Source organism: Paroedura picta, chromosome 3 (genome assembly GCF_049243985.1).
Source record: "Paroedura picta isolate Pp20150507F chromosome 3, Ppicta_v3.0, whole genome shotgun sequence".
In the NCBI taxonomy this organism is placed as follows: domain Eukaryota; kingdom Metazoa; phylum Chordata; class Lepidosauria; order Squamata; family Gekkonidae; genus Paroedura; species Paroedura picta.
Window position 1 is genome coordinate 173,723,076 of NC_135371.1, and position 23,893 is coordinate 173,746,968.

Consider the following 23,893-nt stretch of genomic DNA (forward strand, 5'->3'; position numbering starts at 1 on the left):
CTGAGGGTCAGGGATGCCAGCCTCCAGGTGGGGCCTGGGGATCCCCCGGAATTCCAGCTCCTCTCCAGACTGCAGAGATCAGTTCCCCTGGAGGAAAGGGCTGCTTGGGAGGGGGGACTCTGTGGCCTTGGACCCCACGGAGGGTCAGGGATGCCAGCCTCCAGGTGGGGCCTGGGGATCCCCTGGAATTCCAGCTCCTCTCCAGACTGCAGAGATCAGTTCCCCTGGAGGAAAGGGCTGCTTGGGAGGAGGGACTCTGTGGCCTTGGACCCCACTGAGGGTCAGGGATGCCAGCCTCCAGGTGGGGCCTGGGGATCCCCTGGAATTCCAGCTCCTCTTCAGACTGCAGAGCTCAGTTCCCCTGGAGGAAAGGGCTGCTTGGGAGGAGGGACTCTGTGGCCTTGGACCCCACTGAGGGTCAGGGATGCCAGCCTCCAGGTGGGGCCTGGGGATCCCCTGGAATTCCAGCTCCTCTTCAGACTGCAGAGATCAGTTCCCCTGGAGGAAAGGGCTGCTTGGGAGGGGGAACTCTGTGGCCTTGGACCCCACTGAGGGTCAGGGATGCCAGTCTCCAGGTGGGGCCTGGGGATCCCCTGGAATTCCAGCTCCTCTCCAGACTGCAGAGACCAGTTCCCCTGGAGGAAAGGGCTGCTTGGGAGGGGGGACTCTGTGGCCTTGGACCCCACTGAGGGTCAGGGATGCCAGTCTCCAGGTGGGGCCTGGGGATCCCCTGGAATTCCAGCTCCTCTCCAGACGGCAGAGACCAGTTCCCCTGGAGGAAAGGGCTGCTTGGGAGGGGGGACTCTGTGGCCTTGGACCCCACTGAGGGTCAGGGATGCCAGTCTCCAGGTGGGGCCTGGGGATCCCCTGGAATTCCAGCTCCTCTCCAGACGGCAGAGATCAGTTCCCCTGGAGTAAAGGGCTGCTTGGGAGGGGGGACTCTGGCCTTGGACCCCACTGAGGGTCAGGGATGCCAGCCTCCAGGCAGAACCTGGTCAACCCCCCGGAATTCCAGCTCATCTCCAGACTCAAGAGCAATTCAGTCCTAAACTTGGCCCAACTCTTGTTTTGAGCTTTCAGAAACAGGGATGCTTACCTCCAGATGTAATCAGGTGATATCCCAGAATTACAGCTCACTTCCTGGCTAAAGTGATCAGTTCCCCTGGCGGAAAGGGCTGCTTTGGAGGTCCCGCCCTCTTCACACTTTATCTCCAAACTTCTAGGAGTTTCCCAGCCGGGATCCGGGGACCCCATTCAGAAAATAAAAGCACAACACCAAAGCAGACACTCCAAACATTTTTTTAAATACATTTTCTTTCTCTTTTTATTTGTTTTTTTTTCCTTTTTTTTTTCTCTATACCTTTTGGGATTGGGGGCAGATTTGGGGGGAATCGATGCAGTTTGTTTTCCTGTGTTTTATTTTTTTTCGCGGCAGCTGCTATTGATGGTCTTTTTTTTCGTTTTTCTTGTTTTGTTTTGTTTTTTGTCATTTAAAGATGGAAGGAAAAAATCACACGATATTGACCGGGGAGAAGAGCCGGACAAACCGAAACGCACAATTACGGCACGATCAGATACACAGACACTAATTAATATACAGTCAGAGTGCCACTGGGGATTGGGGAGGCAGGGTCGGGTGGACTTGGGGGGCAGGATGGAAGAGCGGAAGGGGGGGGAAAGCTTTGGCTGCCGTGGAAAAGAGTTTGAGTTGGAGGCCACAAGTTGCCGAAAGGCAGGGGTAGTCCAACTGCGGCCCTCCAGATGTCCGTGGACTACAGTTCCCATGAGCCCCTGCCAGCGTTCGCTGGCAGGGGCTCATGGGAACTGTAGTCCACGGACGTCTGGAGGGCCGCAGTTTGGCTACCCCTGGGCCAGAGCGAGAACTTTCCCAGGGGCCGGAGAAAGGAATTCTTGAGCGTATAGATAAATAGAGGGGGACTGTAGTTAGTCAGGTGGGATCCAGTAAAGGATCAAGATCAGAGACGGAGTAACTGAACTGGAGATCTGGGGAGGGACGGAGAGATTAGGGCGATCCCGATCTGAGGCCCGTTTTACTCGGAAGCAAACCCAAACGGAACCGAATCCCGCAAGACGGGAACCCTACTAACTATTCTACGGCTGCGATCCCAAGGACTTTTTCCCCCCGGGGGGTTAGCCCCACGTGACAAAATAGGACTTGCTTCCGAGTAGACCCGTATTGGAAAGCTCCAGAACCCGGAATAATCCCCATGTTCTTGATCGCGACGGTGGATTAGAACGCTAACTTCGTGCGCAGGCCCAGGTCAGAGTCCGCGTTCGGTGACGGTCCTGCAACAAATCCCTGCAGGGCTTTCTGAGCTGCAGGCCAGACTGTGCCCTGAGCATGGGGCGTACACAGGCCTTCATTGTGTGTTTGGCCAGGGGTCACCACCACAATTTGCAGTTGCGGCTTTGGCTTGGACACTCCCGCAATGGTGAAAACCCCAGGTGTGTTTTGGACGGGTGTGTTTTGGAAGCGACCTGTGAGTCCTGATGTAAAGCCACAGGAGTGGTGGTGGTGGTGGTGGTGGGACATACCGTCAAGGTAAAGCCGTAGGGCTCTAGAGGCAGGAGAGGTTCCCAGGTGGTTGCCATGGCTTGCCTCTGCCGATCACCCTTCAACCTTCTTGATGGCCTCCTGTCTGGTTTCTAACCCGGCCCGGCCTTGCTGAGCTTGAGAGATATGACCAGCCAAGGACCAATGAGGATCGGCCTTGCTTCGCTTCCAAAATCTGATGAGGTGAAATTAGCCTGGGACGTCCTGGTCAAGGCAAGAGACGAGCAGAGGCAGATGTGCCATTGCCCACCTCCTGGACTCCCTTTAGGGCCTCACACCCAAGTAGTGACCGGAGCTGACTGCCTTGCTTCCAAGGTCTGATCAGACTGGGCCATCCAGATCAAGGCAGGAGACAAACAAAGGTGATTTGCCATGATCTACCTCTGTACAGCAGCTCTGGACATCCTTGGTGGTCTCTCCTCCAAGTACGAACGAGGGTTGACCCTGCTTAGCTTTCGAGATCCGGCCAGGTTGGCACACCCAGTTCAGGGTGAATTCACATTAAACTATTACTTCCAGATAAATGAAAGAGGGAGCGTGAATGAGAGCAGGGGAAAGAAATTAAAAATAGCATGGGGGGAGGGAATAATAGGGTTGGGAGTCTTCCCTTCATCCCCCCCCCCGCCCCGTCTGGGACTTTGTCAGCCTCACCTGCACTGGTCATCATGGCATACATGCTGGTCTTAAGGGGAAATACGGGGGCTCTGACCCCTTTCGCAGAAATAGTGGTGGTATATCCCCAGTTTGCCTCCCCAGCAGGACAAATCCTTCCACAAACACCCCCCCCCTGCCCTGAATTGCAACTGATAATGAAGCTCGAGACAATGGGTCCTCCTGGACCGAATCAAGATCTCGGTTTCCTGTCTCAGGACCAACGCCAATTTCTCCGTGTCTACCACCCCTCCGCAAGTCATTCCTAATCCACTCACGCCTGCTACAGTCAATCACCCACTATTGTCATTCGGCATCTGAAACCACACCGCTCTCTGAGGGAGAAGAGCAGAGGGACTCACAGTCTAGCTGTATCTGAAGAAGCGAACGGAGGCTCATGAGAGCTCCATTCCTGCCACAAATTTTGTTTGTTTTTAAAGTGCAACTGGACAATTGCTCATATTTTTTTTTGTTAACGTTTCAGTTTTTTGTCTTATTCCACTTAAAATCTTGTTCTTTTCCACTGCTACAGACACCCCTGAAAAACCCACCATTCCAATGCTGCAGGTCCCTCCTAGGCTTACCCCCATCTCCCCCCCACCCAATATGGACCACCCAAAAGGGAAAGCCAGAGAGAATTCCCCTAACATTTAGGCCCCCTGCCATCTTGACCCCTTGATCACCTGTGGCTTTGAATCTCACTTAAAGTGCTGGATTTGACTCCCGAAACCTGCCTGATGTTCAGATACCCCAAACCGCCCCAGTTCTGGAAGATGTACCAAAAGGATCCCCTGGCAGACTGTCTAACCCCCCCCACACACACACCTCACCCGCACACAACTCGCTCCCTGCAGGGATGTCCGGAGGGGAGACGGATTTAGCGATGAGACAGGAGAAGCGCCCCGAGATGCAAAGAGCCATGCGGTGAATTCCATAATATCGGGTGGGATGGGATGGGGTGGACCAGGGACGGTGTGGGAAAATCGGTGGGAAGGGTAGGTGGGTCTATTTAGCCAAGGATCTAGGGGGCACCGGGGAGGGAGAGCGAGGGGGCAGCATACGGCCAAGGAGATGTCCCCGGCGGGGGAGGGGTTAGGTCATGTTGTCGGGGCAGTGTGTGTGTGTGTTTGTGTGTGCTTGAGGCAGTGGGAGGGGGGGCGGTCTATCTCTAGTTGTAATTTCTCATATATATATATATATATATATAATATATATATAAACAGCACAAACATCTACATTCATCCGGGAGGGGACCCCGCCAGCTCCCTCCCAGCGTGAGCACCCACCGGCCCCCCCTCTCCCCTGAACGAGGGGACACGGGGGGCGGGGACAGGACGGCATCTTCCTCCTCACAATGCCTCCGATTGGGGGTAGGGACCTGTGGGGAGACACAGAGAGAGAAGCAGGTGAGCAACAGGCAGCATTGCACAATCTGGTCCACAACGGACCCCGCCATTAGACGCACACTGATTCCCGGTTAGACCACAACACAATGGAGAGGAAATCTCCGGAGAGTTTCTAAGATGGCCGGCATTAGGCAGCACCAAACATGGAGCAGCTTAAAACGATTCTCGTAACGTGGTCTTTAGGCTGGATGCAAACCGTTAAAAACTATTTTTAAAGGAGTCCTGTACTGACAAGTTTATTATATGGTCAGCAGACTGTTCAGTGATACAGTCAGTAAGGCAGATTATAGGGTGTGTCCATGTCACATGGGTAGCCAAACTGTTGCTCTCCAGGTGTCCATGGACTACAATTCCCATAAGCCCCCGATGGAGAGACACAGTTTCGCCAGCACTACCCTATTGCTTTCATTTTTTCCTTCTCCACTTGTGTTTTGCTCCCCCTAGGGGTGGGAGATATTACGTCTCTGTGCGTCTGGTATAAAAATTGGTAGTTCAGATGCTGGATGCACAACGATGTAATATAGAATCGACCACTAGAGGCAGCAAAACACACATGAAACAGAACAAACCATCCCAAATCGTAAGGACGCACAAGAAAAATATGAGAATGCCGAAGAGCCCATAGCTGTTTTAGAAATTTAAAAGCTTAAACTTCGTCATTAGAACCCAGGATAAAATCAAATATTATAGCCTGGAACTTCAAAGAGCACAAGGTAGGAATCTAGAATGAGAGGCCACCACCTACAAAGCCCCATTTTGATTCATTTAATTCCTGCTTTGCTGCAATGGAATCTTTGGGCTAGACCCTGAACAGCTTTTAGAGAGTGGGCACATCAAAGCAAATAATTTGCCAAGGCAGCAATTAACAGAAGCATAAAATGAGTTGGCTGCTTTACCCCTCCCCTTCTAGAAGGATTGAGCATGACTCCAGCATCAAAGAAGGAGAAGAGTTGGTTCTTCTATGCCGCTTTTCTCTCCCCAAAGGAGTCTCAAAGCGGCTTACGGTCACCTTCCCTTCCTCTCCCCACAACAGACATCTTGTGGGGTAGGTGAGGCTGATATTCCTGCTCGGTCAGAACAGCACTAACAGGACTGTGACTAGCCCAAAGTCACCCAGCTGGCTGCATGTGGTGGAGCGGGGAATCAAACCCGGCTCGCCAGATTAGGAGCTGCCTCTCTCAACTGCCACACCATGATGACGGCATCGGAGACACAAATAAGAGTTGAGCGCAACCCTCCCCAGCATCCGGACTCACCCGCCTACATCTGATTTGAGAAGGAGGTGGGCCCGCCTTGGCCGTAACCGCCCTGTTGGCCGTATTCTCCCTGCTGACCGTAGCCCTGTTGGCTGTACTCGGGCTGGTAGCCTCCCTGTTGTCCGTACGTGTCCTGCTGTCCGTAGCCCGGGGCTTGGTTGTAAGCGTCTCCGTAGGTCTCGGGCGCTGGCTGCTTCTCCTGGGCCGGTGGATATTTCACGAACGGGGCGGTCCAACCCGTCTCCTTGAAGACGAACCACAAGTTGCCCAGCCAAAGCACCAGGTTCAGGAAGCCGAAGACCTGGAGACAGAGGAGCCGAGAAATGGGAAAGAAGGAGTCAGCCTTCCTCATACAAGCCTCTAGGGATGCCCCAAATCTATGGTTTTTACCATAGAGTTTTGGGGAACACCTGGAATGCTGTGTTGTCCTTCCCCACATCCTTGAGATGGTGACATCCCACACCTTTCTGCAAGTAGCCCTACCTACAGAGGCCCTTATTCACAAGTGTATTCTAGGAAAGTCCCTCCCCGTCCCAACTCCGCCCTCTCCGGGCTCCACCCCCAATCTCCTGGAATTTCCCAACCCAGAGCTGGTAGCCTGGTCAGGAAAGACAAACTGGGTGGTCAAAAGCACTCGTGTTCCCACCCAGCTGATGACAATGTTCACCAACAGGCTTCCTCAGGAGGTGGTGGGTTCTCCATCTTTGGGAATTTTTAAACAGTGGTTAGATTCTGTGAAGATTCAAGGGAGTGGCAGGTGACAGTGGATGAGTGAGAGGGTTGTGAGTGTCCCGCATAGTGCAGGGGGTTGGACTAGATGACCCAGGAGGTCCCTTCCAACTCTAGGATTCTATAACTCTATGATTCTAAATTCCATCTCAACCTCCGGAAGACGTTCCTGACAGTCAGAGCGGTTTCTCAGTGGAACAGGCTTCCTTGGGAGGTGGTGGGTTCTCCATCTTGGGAGATTTTTAAGCAGAGGCTGGAGAGCCATCTGACGGAGAGGCTGATTCTGTGGAGGTTCAAGGGGGTGGCAGGTGACAGTGGATGAGTTATAGAGTTGTGAGTGTCCTGCATAGTGCAGGGGGTTGGACTAAATGACCCAGGAGGTCCCTTCCAAGTTCCAGCTCTATGATTCTATTATTCTAAATTCTATCTAAACCTCCGGAAGACGTTCCTGACAGAGCGGTTCCTCAGTGGAACAGGCTTCCTCGGGAGGTGGTGGGTTCTCCATCTTTGGAGATTTTTACACAGAGGCTGGAGAGTCATCTGACGGAGAGGCTGATTCTGTGAAGATTCAAGGGGATGGCAGGTTACACTGTCAGCGATAGGGTTTTGGGTGTCCTGCATGGTGCAGGGGGTTGGACTAGATGACCCAGGAGGTCCCTTCCAACTCTAGGATTCCATGATTCATTCAGTCGTCCGACTCTTGGCAATCCTACGGTTCAACTTTCACCACGATTTCCAGTCTTTCTCTGCTTCTTTTAGCTGTGCAGTGCTCTGGTCAGTGTCCATTTTGATCATATCCAACTACCATGTTCATTGTCGGCCTGGTTTCCGTTGACCACTGACTGATCTTAGCATAATTGCTTTCTCCACTGAGTTGGATTGCAGGATATGGCCAAAGGAAGGGAGCCGGAGTTTCTTGACTTTGCATCCCAGTGACAGATCAGGATTTATGCGCTTTAGTATTTCCTTCTTTGTGACTTTTGCTGCCCATGGTGAACGAGCCAGATGAACCAATGTACAAGAAATCCCGCCCCCCTCCCCGGGCATAGCCCTATCAGGTCTCGGAGGACTAACCACAGAGGTGTTGAGGCCAGAGGTGACCGGCTCCCGGATCTCCTTGCAGGTGTTGGCTTTTTCTTCGCACACCTTCATGCCTTCGATCACCTTGTCCGGATCGGTGGCCATCTTGACATCCGACAAGCCCTTGGCCCAAGCGCAAGAGCTCACCAGCCACATGAAAGTAAAGACAGCTGTCACGATGAAGTCCTGCGGGAGGGGAAAACAGCTCAAAATGGCACCACTTGAAAGCATATAGATGGAAATATGAATGGGGTGCTGTTCGACAATTAGGGATGCCAACCTCCAGGTCGTGGCTGGAGATCTACAGCTGGAGATTCCAGGTCATGGCTGGAGATTATAACTATTCTCCGGCCTACAGAGATCGGTTTAACTAGAGAAAAAGTCTGCTTTGGAAGGTAGACCCTATGGGGTGGCCATACTGGGGCTCTCCAGATGCCCATGGACTACAATTCCCATGAGCCCCTGCCAGCAGGGGCTCATGGGAATTGTAGTCCATGAGCATCTGGAGAGCCCCAATATGGCCTCCCCTGCAGTCTATGGCATTATACCCTACTAGAATCTGTCTCTTTCCCAAACCTCATCTTTCGTAGGCTCCGCTCCCCGAATCTCCAGGTATGTCCCAACCTGCAGCTGGTAGCCCTATTCAATGACAGTGTTTTCTTCTTTCTTCTTTGGCGGGGGGATGGGGGGGACGACACTGAGGGACTTTTATTATTTATTTATTTATTTATTTATTTATTTATTTATTTATTTATTTATTTATTTATTTATTTATTTACTTACTTACTTACTTACTTACTTACTATTTGATTAATTTCCCGCTGCTCCTGACAAGTGGCTCATGGTGGGTTACAACATAGTCCTTGAGTCCAAACCCCCCCCCCCCAATAAAAATCCCATTAAAACAATATACAACCTATAAGTACGTGGTGGTAAAAATTCAGCCCTTACTTTAAAAAAGAAAATGTGCCGTCTTCCCCCAGACCTGCCTGGAAACAGCCTCTGATTGTACCTACTTGTGGTGAGGCTCACCCCCACCCACAATTCCTTTCCATTCTTACTTCTTCTGCTTTTAATCGCTTTTAAAAAGCTTCCCAGGAAGTTTCCCTGTTCTTAGGAGACATTTGTGGGCGGGAAGGCAGGTTGCTCTGAGCCAACCCGCCCCTAGTTGTGAATTTCCTGCATTCTGCAGGAGGGGTGGACTAGATGACTTCAGAGGTCCCTTCCAACTCCAAGATTCTAGGACTGCTTTAAGCCCGGAACTCACAATCATGGGTCCCTTGTTGTTCTCCCTGTACTTGTCCTGCATGAAGATATAGACGACAATCGCAGCCAGGGAGTAGAGGAAGGCGAAAACCGCAATGGTGACAAAGAACTCAGCGGAAGAGGAGTAGTCTCCGACCAAGAAGACCTTCTCAATCTCATGTCCTTTACAAGCCGGAGCATCAAAATACACCTGGTGGAGCCTGGAAGGAGAAGCAGAGAATGGAAGAACATCGATCCATTGCACTGAAAGAGTTAATATTTTCCTAGGACAGGGGTGACCAACATGGTGCCCCTGGGCACCATACGGACCACTGGCACCTTTCCTGGTGCCCCCATGTGATTTTAGAAAGTAGGCACAGCCTAACTGGACTTCCACTCAGGAAAGCTTCTGATTGGCCATTGGGGATGTGATTGACTGTGCAGATTTTTTAAAAATTGTTTATCTTAGACAGCAGCTGCCAGTCCCGTAAGAGGATCTCTACTGTGTGACTCAATGTAAGCTGCGGCAGCCATTTTGTGGCTGGCTCCGCCTTCTGTGGCAGCCATTTTGTGCTTGCGCCCACCCCACTGCCGCTTGAGGTAATGGAGCCGAGGCCACTTGAGTCAGTGGCGCCGTTATAGCGCTGTAGCGCTGTACTGGTAATAGCGCTAGAGCGCTCAACTTTATAAAACTCAGCAGAAGATCGTGCGGCGAAAAGGATGAGGAGAAAAAGCAGCCCTTTTTGAAATGACCACAGCCCTTTAGAGGCAGCTCATGAACGGAGGGAAATTCACTGTGAGAAGCCCCCACCCCTGTATCACTTTACTCGAAATCCGGCAAGCAACAAAAAGCATCTGATGCAGAATGGTCACATGAAAATCTTCCCTGACCTTCGCAGTGGGAAAGCCACAAGACGCAAGAGAGACAGTGAGATGCGCGGATTGGCCACGACTCTTGAAATGCTCCCTGGGGCCCATTCCTGCCAGCGAATGCCTGGCTCCATCGGCCCTTGGGGGGGTGCCCTTTTCCTGCCCACCATGAGTTTGGCCCCCCCGACTCACCGGAAGGGGTAGGAGAACTCCACGTCTATGCTAAGGTCACTCTCACTCTTGTTGGCGCATTCGACGCTCAGGCGGAATTCTCCGGTGTAGCTGCCACAGGTCGCAAACGCGAAGATGGAGAAGAACTGGGAACAATGAAACACACACAAGAGAACATGAGAATGTAGGTCGCTATGTTCACTTCTGTTTTTAGACGGCTGTCAATTCCGTGCGGGAGAACCAGGAATCGCTGAAAATCTTCATGCAGAACATCTTTGGGCCTTGCGTGTAGACATAATAACACAGGGGTAGTCAAACTGCGGCCCTCCAGATGTCCATGGACTACAATTCCCATGAGCCCCTGCCGGCAGGGGCTCATGGGAATTGTAGTCCATGGACATCTGGAGGGCCGCAGTTTGACTGCCCCTGTAAAAACGTGCAGTTTGCCACACAAATTGATAGCAGGTAAAGTTGACGCAGAATCAATGGGGGCATTGCTAGAAGACTACACCTATATCAGGGGCAGATGTCCACAGGTGTCCTGCAGGGGTTCATGGGAATTGTAGTCCCTGGACATTTTGAGAGCCACAGTTTGGCCACCCCTGACTTATACAGAACCCCAGAAAATGTTTCAACAGAGGACTGTTGAAATGAAGTCCATGCATCCCATTCAGTCTGTAAAATGTAAATTGCAGGATCCTGAGGCCTCAGTTTACCTCAGTTTCATGCAGGGAAGAAAAAGGGTATTTTAGATAGGGATGCCAGTCCCCATGTGGGACCTGGGGTTCCCCTGATTATACTGCTCATCTCCAGGCAGCACAGACCAGGGCATCCCTAGGCCCCACCTGGAGGCTGGCACCCCTGACCCTCAGTGGGGTCCAAGGCCACAGAGTCCCCCCTCCCAAGCAGCCCTTTTCTCCAGGGGAACTGATCTCTACAGTCTGGAGTGGAGCTGGAATTCCCGGGGATCCCCAGGCCCCACCTGGAGGCTGGCATCCCTGACCCTCAGTGGGGTCCAAGGCCACAGAGTCCCCCCTCCCAAGCAGCCCTTTCCTCCAGGGGAACTGATCTCTACAGTCTGGGGAGGAGCTGGAATTCCAGGGGATCCCCAGGCCCCACCTGGAGGTTGGCATCCCTGACCCTCAGTGGGGTCCAAGGCCACAGAGTCCCCCCTCCCAAGCAGCCCTTTCCTCCAGGGGAACTGATCTCTGCAGTCTGGAGAGGAGCTGGAATTCCAGGGGATCCCCAGGCCCCACCTGGAGGCTGGCATCCCTGACCCTCAGTGGGGTCCAAGGCCACAGAGTCCCCCTCCCAAGCAGCCCTTTCCTCCAGGGGAACTGAGCTCTGCAGTCTGGAGAGGAGCTGGAATTCCGGGGGATCCCCAGGCCCCACCTGGAGGCTGGCATCCCTGACCCTCAGAGGGGTCCAAGGCCACAGAGTCCCTCTCCCAAGCAGCCCTTTCCTCCAGGGGAACTGATCTCTGCAGTCTGGAGAGGAGCTGGAATTCCAGGGGATCCCCAGGCCCCACCTGGAGGCTGGCATCCCTGACCCTCAGAGGGGTCCAAGGCCACAGAGTCCCTCTCCCAAGCAGCCCTTTCCTCCAGGGGAACTGAGCTCTGCAGTCTGGAGAGGAGCTCTAAATAGAAATGCCAGTCCCCCAGTGGGACTTGCAGATCCCCTGGAATTATGGCTCACAGAGATACTCCACAGAGGTCCCTCCCTAACCCAAACCCCCCTCACTTCTAGCTCCAACCCCAAATTCTCCAGGTAGTTCCCCAATCCAGAGCCGGCAAGCCTAGCTTTATCCCGGGAGAATCCCCTGGTCCCACCTGGTGCCTGGCATCCCTCCCAGTCTCCAGGTGTCAACTGGAGATCTCCCAGAATTGCAATTGGGCTCCAGGTGGAGGAACAGAGATCAGCCCCCCCCCTGCATGAGACAGCTTCTTGGGAGGGGGGCCTCTATGGCATCATATCCCAGCCTTCCTCCCCAGGCACTGCCCTCAAACCTCCAGGAATCTCCTGGCTTGGAGTTGGCATGCTACGCTGGGTCAACCAGGGGGCACTGGCCGGAGGACTGACCAGATGGCTCTCCTTGCTGCGGCTGGGACCTTCTGGTGCTGTGGGGCAGTAATCCCAGTACAGTGGGGGGGGGGGGAGACGGCCTTTGCTTCATGGTCATCTCGGATGAGCCGAGAACCTCTGCTGTGCCACGGTGGGTATTTTTAGCCCAGAGCGTGAGCTCCAAGCAGAGACAAGAGGAAGAGGGGAGGGGGGCAGCTCCTCCCTTCTTTAATCCCCCCTCCAGCAGCTGAGCAGGGGCCAGATATTAACCCAGCCTGACCCACTTTGCTGGCTGTCACACGCCTGGGCCCCCTCCATTCCCTGAACTCTCTTGGGGGGGGGGGGACGCCAGGGAGAAGGGTGGGGCAGGCCGATCTTGAGCCCCCTTTCGGCTCTGATGGTTGGCAAGCGTTTGGTTTTTGAAAGTAGGTCATTCTGGGAGCTGCTTAAGACAGTCTTATCAAGTGGCCAGTAAATGTGGCAAATATAATGAATGATGAGGAGGACTTGTGGAACAGTGGCAGAGCCTCTGCATGGCAGGCAGAAGGTCCCAGGTTCAATCCCCGGCATCTCCAGTTAGAAGGACCAGGCAGGAGGGGATGGGAAAGACCTTGGCCTGAGACCCTGGCTCAGGGGCAGAGCCTCTGCTTGGAAGGCAGAAGGTCCCAGGTTCAATCCCCGGCATCTCCAGTTGAAAGGACCAGGCAGGAGGGGATGGGAAAGACCTTGGCCTGAGACCCTGGCTCAGTGGCAGAGCCTCTGCTTGGCCTGTAGAAGGTCCCAGGTTCAATCCCCGGCATCTCCAGTGAAAAGGACCAGGCAGGAGGGGATGGGAAAGACCTTGGCCTGAGACCCTGGCTCAGTGGCAGAGCCTCTGCATGGCAGGCAGGAGGTCGCAGGTTCAATCCCCGGCATCTCCAGTTAGAAGGACCAGGCAGGAGGGGATGGGAAAGACCTTGGCCTGAAACCGGCTCAGTGGCACAATCTCTGCTTGGCAGGCAGAAGGTCCCAGGTTCAATCCCCGGCATCTCCAGTTAAAAGGACCAGGCAGGAGGGGGTGGGGAAGACCTTGGCCTGAGACCCTGGCTCAGTGGCAGAGCCTGTGCTTGGCAGGCAGAAGGTCCCAGGTTCAATCCCCGGCATCTCCAGTTATAAGGACCAAGCAGGAGGGGATGGGAAAGACCTTGGCCTGAGACCCTGGCTCAGGGGCAGAGCCTCTGCTTGGAAGGCAGAAGGTCCCAGGTTCAATCCCCGGCATCTCCAGTTGAAAGGACCAGGCAGGAGGGGATGGGGAAGACCTTGGCCTGAGACCCTGGCTCAGTGGCAGAGCCTCTGCTTGGCAGGCAGAAGGTCCCGGGTCCAGTCCCCAGCATCTCCAGTTAGAAGGACCAGGCAGGAGGGGATGGGAAAGACCTTGGCCTGAGACCCTGGCTCAGTGGCAGAGCCTCTGCTTGGCCTGTAGAAGGTCCCAGGTTCAATCCCCGGCATCTCCAGTGAAAAGGACCAGGCAGGAGGGGATGGGAAAGACCTTGGCCTGAGACCCTGGCTCAGTGGCAGAGCCTCTGCATGGCAGGCAGGAGGTCGCAGGTTCAATCCCCGGCATCTCCAGTTAGAAGGACCAGGCAGGAGGGGATGGGAAAGACCTTGGCCTGAAACCGGCTCAGTGGCACAATCTCTGCTTGGCAGGCAGAAGGTCCCAGGTTCAATCCCCGGCATCTCCAGTTAAAAGGACCAGGCAGGAGGGGGTGGGAAAGACCCTGGCCTGAGACCCTGGCTCAGTGTCAGAGCCTCTGCATGGCAGGCAGGAGGTCCCAGGTTCAATCCCCGGCATCTCCAGTTAAAAGGACCAGGCAGGAGGGGGTGGGAAAGACCCTGGCCTGAGACCCTGGCTCAGTGTCAGAGCCTCTGCATGACAGGCAGAAAGTCCCAGGTTCAATCCCCGGCATCTCCAGTTAGAAGGACCAGGCAGGAGGGGATGGGGAAGACCTTGGCCTGAGACCCTGGCTCAGTGGCAGAGCCTCTGCTTGGCAGGCAGAAGGTCCCAGGTTCAATCCCCGGCATCTCCAGTTAGAAGGATCAGGCAGGAGGGGACGGGGAAGATCTTGGCCTGAGACCCTGGCTCAGTGGCAGAGCCTCTGCATGACAGGCAGAAGGTCCCAGGTTCAATCCCCGGCATCTCCAGTTAGAAGGACCAGGCAGGAGGGGATGGGAAAGACCTTGGCCTGAGACCCTGGCTCAGTGGCAGAGCCTCTCCTTGGCAGGCAGAAGGTCCTGGGTTCCATCTACAGCTGTGCGAATGAATCCCTCTTCTCTGGGAGAGACTGGGGGGAGACTCTTCCAGAGGCTGAGATGCTGTGCATGGAGCAGCGATCTTTCCAGAAGACCAGGGCTGCTGCACCCCCAGACCAGTGATCGCAAAACGCAGAAGGAAAGATGGATTAAGAATCATTGGTCGAAATGACAGATGACGAGATTTAGGGTTTATCCAAAGCTTCGGGCACAAGGATATGTATCTCTGAAAGAATGAACACAGGAAAACGGTGGGGAACGGTGGGTGGGGGACCAGCAGGGGTGGCCCAGATTTCAAGGGGAAGGAAGGTTAAGGTCTGGAGTCTGGACTTTGTAGGTGAATTGTTCCAAGAGCTTCTGGGCTTCTGGCCCTCCTGGTGGACTTCCCAATGACACCTGTGTTTTGTTCACTGTCTGACACAGAGTGCTGGACTGGATAGGCCATTGGCCTAGTCCCACATGACTTCTCTTAGCTTCATAGCTGCCATTACCACCCTCCTGATCTCCTCAGGAGTGTTGACTTAGAGTTTAGAGGTCCTTCCTAACCCCCATTCTTCTGTACCTCCCCTCCTCCATCCCAGAGTTTATGACCGGTAGAGATCTCCCCCTCTGTAAAGAGCTCTCCCTTATGTATCGCTGTCCTTGGTTCATATGGTAGGGGTTGGAAATTTACTGCCAGTGATGGCAGAGGGCGCAGACTGAATGTCTCCTGAATTCATGCCCTTTCAGATCAAAAGCCTTCTCTATGAGAACAGTTTTCCCCACTTAAACTAACCCCCCATGTAGAGACCACCTGTGTTTGTTTCTGCCAAGCTCTGTCTCGCTTCGCCTCATGGAATCCCTCAATAAAGACTGATTTCCATGCACCGCATGTATCTGGAGCAGTTCTCTATGAGGGGGTCCCCTATGGTCAGACGGACTAGCCCACAGTCCATGACAGTAGGTTCTTATGACAGGGACCAGTTTCCCTTGGAGTGAATAGCTGCTTTGGAAGAGGACTCTAGGGCATAGGCCCCCGATGATGTCCCTCCCCAACCCCCCACCGTCCCCATGCACCACCCCTAAAATCGCCCCACTGAAAGATGACACTCCTAGATGGAAAAATCTGGCCCATGGGGCTCACTCCTTCCAAAAATTCTCTGGCTTCAGCCTGTTACAGAGGTCCTCTGCATTCCAACATTGCACAGCAATACCCAAATGCTACACAGTGGGATGGGAGAGAGAGAATCGTAGAATCATAGAATCACAGAATCCTAGAGTTGGAAGGGGCCATACAGGCCATCTAGTCCAACCCCCTGCTCAACGCAGGATCATAGAATCATAGAGTTGGATGGGGCCAGACAGGCCATCTAGCCCAACCCCCTGCTCAACGCAGGATCATAGAATCACAGAATCCTAGAGTTGGAAGGGGCCATAAAGGCCATCTAGTCCAACCCCCTGCTCAACGCAGGATCAGCCCAAAGCATCCTAAAGCAGATAGTCTTCCATCTCAGGTGGGAAAAACATTTCTGAAAGATGTTCCCCTCTGGAGTACAGGGACTGAATTAAATGGACACAGAATCGCGCTGTATTTCCTGCACCCACTGGCTCTAAATTCACAAAGAGCCCAAATGCTGGGAAGATTTAATCCGGTATTCCTTCTGCCCTCCTACAAGGGAGATTGAGAGAGATTTTGGCCCTGTGGGTAATGCGGGAGAGAAGCACTAGCTCTCAGGTATGTTTTGACAGCAGTTTTTACTCTAATGTCTGTCTTAAACGTCTTCGCTCTTTCTCTGGTGACGGGGAATCCCAGTCTGAGGATTGCAAGGTGGCTGCCCTCATGTCTAGCCAGGAGCCAGAAGGAGCTGGAATTGTTGCAAGGATGCTGCAGGGGCCCTGAGGCATCGTGAACTGAATGCATGGCACCTGGGGGCCTGATTCAATTTAGGCTGTAAGTGTCAACGATTCCCATCATTATATTGTTTTTTTTGTGCCAATAAAGGCTCTGCTCTGCTACGCCTAAGCTAGGACTACAAAGATCAGTTCCCTGAGGAGGAGGGGAATGGCTGCTTGGGAGACCTGCCTGGCATTAGACTCCAGTGAAGTGTGTGTGTGTGTGTGTGTGTGTATGTGAGAGGGAGGGAGGGAGAGGGAGGGAGGAATCATAGAACCATAGAGTTGGAAGGGACCTCCTGGGTCATCTAGTCCAACCCCCTGAATTGTGTAGGACACTCACAGCCCTCTCGCTCATCCACTGTCACCTGCCACCCCCTTGAGCCTTCACAGAATCAGCCTCTCTGTCAGATGGCTCTCAAGCCTCTGCTTAAAAATCTCCAAAGATGAAGAACCCACCACCTCTCGAAGAAGCCTGTTCCACTGAGGAACCGCTCTGACTGTCAGGAACTTCTTCCGGATGTTTAGACGGAATTTTTTTGAATTAATTTCATCCCACTGGATCTCATCTGTCCCTCCGGGGCAAGAGAGAACAACTGTGCTCCGTTCTCTACATGGCAGCCTTTTCAATACTCGAAGATGGTGATCAGATCCCCTCTCAGTTGCCTCCTCTCCAGGCTAAACAGACCAAGCTCCCCCAACCTTTCTTCATATGTATTGGTCTCCAAAGCCCTCACCCTCTTTGTTGCCCTCCTCTGGACACGTTCCAATTGGTCTCCCTCTTCAATTGTGGTGCCCATAACTGAACACAGGAAGGAAGGAAGGAAGGAAGGAAGGAAGGAAGGAAGGAAGGAAGGAAAGAAAGAAAGAAAGAAAGAAAGAAAGAAAGAAAGAAAGAAAGAAAGAAAGAAAGAAAGAAAGAAAGAAAGAAAGAAAGAAAGAAAGAAAGAAAGAAAGAAAGAAAGAAAGAAGGAGGCAGGCAGTCAGGCAGGATGGGGGGCTGGCTGGAGGGTTGGAAGGGAGGCCATGCCTTCACTGTCAGGATCTTTGTGCATGGGGCGCTCCTTTATTATTGCTCTGTACTTACCAAAGTGTTTGAACGAATGCCAACTAATAAATTAACAATATGCATTCAGCGATCTTGTGAGTGTCGGTTAGCATCGCTCCATATTTGGAGGGTAATGGACACTATTCCTTCCAAGGGCGAAGTGGCTTAAAAATAGCTTTTCAAGGGAAATCATCCAGACCAGTTTCAGGACATGCATGTCGATATTTTGGGTTTTAAGTTTCCCCAGGATTTGGATGTTCGGGTTGTCAGTGGAGGAAGGAGGAGGCGTGCTGTCAGTTCAGGGAATAGCCGGGAATGTTCTAAATTCTGTGGGGCCAGGAGGGAGATTTTGATGGGCCTTGAGAATGTCATTACTATACAGGGATGCCAGCCTCCAGGTGGGGCCTGGGGATGCCCTGGAATTCCAGCTCCTCTCCAGACAGCAGAGATCAGTTCCCCTGGAGAAAAGGGCTGCTTGGGAGGGGGGACTCTGTGGCCTCGGACCTCACTGAGGGTCAGGGATGCCAGCCTCCAGGTGGGGCCTGGGGATACACTGGAATTCCAGCTCCTCTCCAGACTGCAGAGATCTGCATGGAGGAAAGGGCTGCTTGGGAGGGGGGACTCTGTGGCCTCGGACCTCACTGAGGGTCAGGGATGCCAGCCTCCAGGTGGGGCCTGGGGATGCCCTGGAATTCCAGCTCCTCTCCAGACTGCAGAGATCTGCATGGAGGAAAGGGCTGCTTGGGAGGGGGGACTCTGTGGCCTCGGACCTCACTGAGGGTCAGGGATGCCAGCCTCCAGGTGGGGCCTGGGGATACACTGGAATTCCAGCTCCTCTCCAGACTGCAGAGATCAGTTCCCCTGGAGGAAAGGGCTGCTTGGGAGGGGGGACTCTGTGGCCTTGGACCCCACTGAGGGCCAGGGATGCCAGCCTCCAGGTGGGGCCTGGGGATCCCCTGGAATTCCAGCTCCTGTCCAGACTGCAGAGCTCAGTTCCCCTGGAGGAAAGGGCTGCTTGGGAGGGGGGATTCTGTGGCCTTGGACCCCACTAAGGGTCAGGGATGCCAGCCTCCAGGTGGGGCCTGGGGATCCCCTGGAATTCCAGCTCCTCTCCAGACAGCAGAGATCAGTTCCCCTGGAGGAAAGGGCTGCATGGGAGGGGGGACTCTGTGGCCTTGGACCTCACTGAGGGTCAGGGATGCCAGTCTCCAGGTGGGGCCTGGGGATCCCCCGGAATTCCAGCTCCTCTCCAGACTGCAGAGATCAGTTCCCCTGGAGGAAAGGGCTGCTTGGGAGGGGGGACTCTGTGGCCTTGGACCCCACTGAGGGTCAGGGATGCCAGCCTCCAGGTGGGGCCTGGGGATCCCCCGGAATTCCAGCTCCTCTCCAGACTGCAGAGATCAGTTCCCCTGGAGGAAAGGGCTGCTTGGGAGGGGGGACTCTGTGGCCTTGGAACCCACTGAGGGTCAGGGATGCCAGCCTCCAGTTGGGGCCTGGGGATCCCCTGGAATTCCAGCTCCTCTCCAGACTGCAGAGCTCAGTTCCCCTGGAGGAAAGGGCTGCTTGGGAGGGGGGACTCTGTGGCCTTGGAACCCACTGAGGGTCAGGGATGCCAGCCTCCAGTTGGGGCCTGGGGATCCCCTGGAATTCCAGCTCCTCTCCAGACTGCAGAGCTCAGTTCCCCTGGAGGAAAGGGCTGCTTGGGAGGGGGGACTCTGTGGCCTTGGAACCCACTGAGGGTCAGGGATGCCAGCCTCCAGTTGGGGCCTGGGGATCCCCTGGAATTCCAGCTCCTCTCCAGACTGCAGAGCTCAGTTCCCCTGGAGGAAAGGGCTGCTTGGGAGGGGGGACTCTGTGGCCTTGGACCCCACTGAGGGTCAGGGATGCCAGCCTCCAGGTGGGGCCTGGGGATCCCCCGGAATTCCAGCTCCTCTCCAGACTGCAGAGATCAGTTCCCCTGGAGGAAAGGGCTGCTTGGGAGGGGGGACTCTGTGGCCTTGGAACCCACTGAGGGTCAGGGATGCCAGCCTCCAGTTGGGGCCTGGGGATCCCCTGGAATTCCAGCTCCTCTCCAGACTGCAGAGATCAGTTCCCCTGGAGGAAAGGGCTGCTCGGGAGGGGGGACTCTGTGGCCTTGGACCTCACTGAGGGTCAGGGATGCCAGCCTCCAGGTGGGGCCTGGGGATCACCCGGAATTCCAGCTCCTCTCCAGACTGCAGAGATCAGTTCCCCTGGAGGAAAGGGCTGCTTGGGAGGGGGGACTCTGTGGCCTTGGACCCCACTGAGGGTCAGGGATGCCAGCCTCCAGGTGGGGCCTGGGGATCACCCGGAATTCCAGCTCCTCTCCAGACTGCAGAGATCAGTTCCCCTGGAGGAAAGGGCTGCTTGGGAGGGGGGACTCTGTGGCCTTGGACCCCACTGAGGGTCAGGGATGCCAGCCTCCAGGTGGGGCCTGGGGATCCCCCGGAATTCCAGCTCCTCTCCAGACTGCAGAGATCAGTTCCCCTGGAGGAAAGGGCTGCTTGGGAGGGGGGACTCTGTGGCCTTGGAACCCACTGAGGGTCAGGGATGCCAGCCTCCAGTTGGGGCCTGGGGATCCCCTGGAATTCCAGCTCCTCTCCAGACTGCAGAGATCAGTTCCCCTGGAGGAAAGGGCTGCTTGGGAGGGGGGAATCTGTGGCCTCGGACCCCACTGAGGGTCAGGGATGCCAGCCTCCAGGTGGGGCCTGGGGATCCCCCGGAATTCCAGCTCCTCTCCAGACTGCAGAGATCAGTTCCCCTGGAGGAAAGGGCTGCTTGGGAGGGGGGACTCTGTGGCCTTGGAACCCACTGAGGGTCAGGGATGCCAGCCTCCAGTTGGGGCCTGGGGATCCCCTGGAATTCCAGCTCCTCTCCAGACTGCAGAGATCAGTTCCCCTGGAGGAAAGGGCTGCTTGGGAGGGGGGACTCTGTGGCCTTGGACCCCACTGAGGGTCAGGGATGCCAGCCTCCAGGTGGGGCCTGGGGATTCCCCGGAATTCCAGCTCCTCTCCAGACTGCAGAGATCAGTTCCCCTGGAGGAAAGGGCTGCTTGGGAGGGGGGACTCTGTGGCCTTGGACCTCACTGAGGGTCAGGGATGCCAGCCTCCAGGTGGGGCCTGGGGATCCCCCGGAATTCCAGCTCCTCTCCAGACTGCAGAGATCAGTTCCCCTGGAGGAAAGGGCTGCTTGGGAGGGGGGACTCTGTGGCCTCGGACCCCACTGAGGGTCAGGGATGCCAGCCTCCAGGTGGGGCCTGGGGATCCCCTGGAATTCCAGCTCCTCTCCAGACTGCAGAGATCAGTTCCCCTGGAGGAAAGGGCTGCTTGGGAGGGGGGACTCTGTGGCCTCGGACCCCACTGAGGGTCAGGGATGCCAGCCTCCAGGTGGGGCCTGGGGATTCCCTGGAATTCCAGCTCCTCTCCAGACTGCAGAGATCAGTTCCCCTGGAGGAAAGGGCTGCTTGGGAGGGGGGACTCTGTGGCCTCGGACCCCACTGAGGGTCAGGGATGCCAGCCTCCAGGGTCTAGAGATTCCAGCTTATCTCCAGATTACAGAGATCAGTTCCTCTGGAGAAGGTGGCTGCTTTGGAGGGGGAGGCTCTTGGGCCTTGGACCCCACTGGCATCCCTGTTCTCCCCAGGTCCCACCCTAAAAAAAAAACGCTTCAGGTATTTTCAAATCCAGAGTTGGCATCCCTATAAATATGTATAAAAGACCACAATTTCCAAATCACCGCTCTGGACTGCCACTAAGCTTAACCCAAGGCAGTCCCAAACAAAGCTGATTTCAACTGTTTCCTCAAGATGGAGACAGAAGGCCAAAGTGCACTTCCGCAGGGAGGCTGTTCCAGAATTGTGGGGCTGCCACCAAAAAGGCAGCCCCACAAGATAAGTTGTGCACCCACCAAATAAGTTTCTTTGATTGGTGAGGCCCCAAATATTACCCAGAGTCAAATCAAAGTCTTGTTCATTTCACAGACGTGTCGCTGGTCCAAGAACTGGTTTCAAAAGATGTAAGTAATACAGATTAAAAGGTTAAAAGGTGGACTGAGATCCGACACTCACCCATTCAAGCAACTTCACGAAACCCAGAGGCTCTTTGAAGACCCGGAATTGCCCAACGGCCACAAGCTGTGAAGAGAGAATGGAGACAGCGCCATTAGAAGAGAAAAGAAGCCACGCTGGATCAGGCCAGTGGCCCCTCCAGTCCAACATTCAGTGGCCGAAATCCACAAGCCATCAGGAGATCCCCCAGCAGGGCCACAACTCCAGAAGCCCTGGCACTGTTTTCCCCCTCAAGTACCAAGAAGCATCACTACCCCAGACATAAGAACATCAGAGATGCTATGTTGGATCAGGCCAATGGCCCATCTGGACCAACACTATGTGTCACTCAGTGGCCAAAACCCAGAGGCCATCAGGAGGTCCATCAGCAGGGCCAGAACTCTAGAAGGCCTCCCACTGTGCCCCCCCCCAAGCACCAAGAAGTCAGAGTAGTTCAGCAGTGGAATAGGTTGCCTAAGGAGGTGGTGAGCTCCCCCTCACTGGAAGTCTTCAAGCAAAGGTTGGATACACACTTTTCTTGGATGCTTTAGGATGCTCTGGGCTAATCCTGCGTTGAGCAGGGGGTTGGACTAGATGGCCTGTATGGCCCCTTCCAACTCTATGATTCTATGATTCTAAGACACCGCCTCTCTGTCCCAGACATAAGAACATAAGAGAAGTCACGTTGGATCATGCCAATGGTCCACCCAGTCCAACACAGTGCCCAGAACGCAGGAGCCATCAAGAGGTCCACCAGCAGGGCTCCAAAAGCCCTCACACTGCCCCCCCCCAAGCACCAAGAAGACAGAGCCTCTCTGTCCCAGATGTAAGAACATAAGAGAAGCCATGTTGGATCAGGCCAATGACCCCCTGAAGAAAATGGCTGCTTTGGAGGGGGGACTTTGTGGCCTTGGACCCCACTGAGGGTCAGGGATGCCAGCCTCCATGTGTGGCCTGGAGATCCCTGGAATTCCAGCTCATCTCCAGGTCGGCCCTGGCAAACCGCCTCTGTTTGTCTCTTGCCTTGAGCTGGACTGGCCCAGGCAAGCTGTCTGGTTAGTCCTTGGATGGGAGACCACCAAGGAAGACCAGGGTGGCTGCACAGAAGAACGTCTCTTGTCAGCTGTCACTTGATGGCCATGACAACGTCAATCACAGAGCACCACGAAGACCAGTGCAGTTTGGGAAGAAGCTTTTGTGAGTCGCAGCTTCTTGACAATGATGATCCATCGGCCCTAATGGTGGGGGAAAGCACTGTCAAGTTACGACCCATTTACGCCAACCCTGTAGGCAAGAGACTTCAGGAGACGGTTTGCCACCGCCTGCCTCTGCACTGTGACCAAGGACCTCCTTGGTGGTTCCCAGTCTTAGTACTCTCTAGGGCCGACCCTGCTTAGCTTCTCAGATGTTTAGATTGGGCTAACCTTTGGCACCAAGGTTAAGCCAGAGACGTTGAGAGGTGATTCGCCATTGTTTACCTCTGCAGAGCAACTCTGGACCTCCTTGGTGATTTCCTTAGTACTCTCCAGGGCCGACCCTGCTTAGCTTCTGAGATGTTTAGATTGGGCTAACCTTTGGCACCAAGGTTAAGCCAGAGACGTTGAGAGGTGATTCGCCATTGTTTACCTCTGCAGAGCAACTCTGGACCTCCTTGGTGATTTCCTTAGTACTCTCCAGGGCCGACCCTGCTTAGCTTCTGAGATGTTTAGATTGGGCTAACCTTTGGCACCAAGGTTAAGCCAGAGACGTTGAGAGGTGATTCGCCATTGTTTACCTCTGCAGAGCAACTCTGGACCTCCTTGGTGATTTCCTTAGTACTCTCCAGGGCCGACCCTGCTTAGCTTCTGAGATGTTTAGATTGGGCTAACCTTTGGCACCAAGGTTAAGCCAGAGACGTTGAGAGGTGATTCGCCATTGTTTACCTCTGCAGAGCAACTCTGGACCTCCTTGGTGATTTCCTTAGTACTCTCCAGGGCCGACCCTGCTTAGCTTCTGAGATGTTTAGATTGGGCTAACCTTTGGCACCAAGGTTAAGCCAGAGACGTTGAGAGGTGATTCGCCATTGTTTACCTCTGCAGAGCAACTCTGGACCTCCTTGGTGATTTCCTTAGTACTCTCCAGGGCCGACCCTGCTTAGCTTCTGAGATGTTTAGATTGGGCTAACCTTTGGCACCAAGGTTAAGCCAGAGACGTTGAGAGGTGATTCGCCATTGTTTACCTCTGCAGAGCAACTCTGGACCTCCTTGGTGGTTTCCAGTCTTAGTACTCTCCAGGGCCGACCCTGCTTAGCTTCTGAGATGTTTAGATTGGGCTAACCTTTGGCACCAAGGTTAAGCCAGAGACGTTGAGAGGTGATTCGCCATTGTTTACCTCTGCAGAGCAACTCTGGACCTCCTTGGTGATTTCCTTAGTACTCTCCAGGGCTGACCCTGCTTAGCTTCTGAGATGTTTAGATTGGGCTAACCTTTGGCACCAAGGTTAAGCCAGAGACGTTGAGAGGTGATTCGCCATTGTTTACCTCTGCAGAGCAACTCTGGACCTCCTTGGTGGTTTCCAGTCTTAGTACTCTCCAGGGCC

The 23,893-nt window shown here is 54.4% G+C and overlaps 1 protein-coding gene across 1 annotated transcript in view; it reads right to left on the reverse strand.

Moving 5' to 3' along the window:
- Positions 1–1,399: 1,399 nt before the first annotated feature.
- SYP (synaptophysin) overlaps positions 1,400–23,893 on the reverse strand; it is a 29,233-nt gene continuing 6,739 nt past the window's right edge. Inside the window, exons 2-7 of the mRNA XM_077329723.1 lie at positions 21,338–21,403; positions 10,005–10,129; positions 8,965–9,163; positions 7,692–7,883; positions 5,889–6,189; positions 1,400–4,604 (exon numbers count right to left, since the gene is read on the reverse strand). Of these exons, the coding sequence (XP_077185838.1) occupies positions 5,893–6,189; positions 7,692–7,883; positions 8,965–9,163; positions 10,005–10,129; positions 21,338–21,403 (879 nt within the window). The 3' untranslated portion in view covers positions 1,400–4,604; positions 5,889–5,892. The remainder of the gene's footprint in view (positions 4,605–5,888; positions 6,190–7,691; positions 7,884–8,964; positions 9,164–10,004; positions 10,130–21,337; positions 21,404–23,893) is intronic.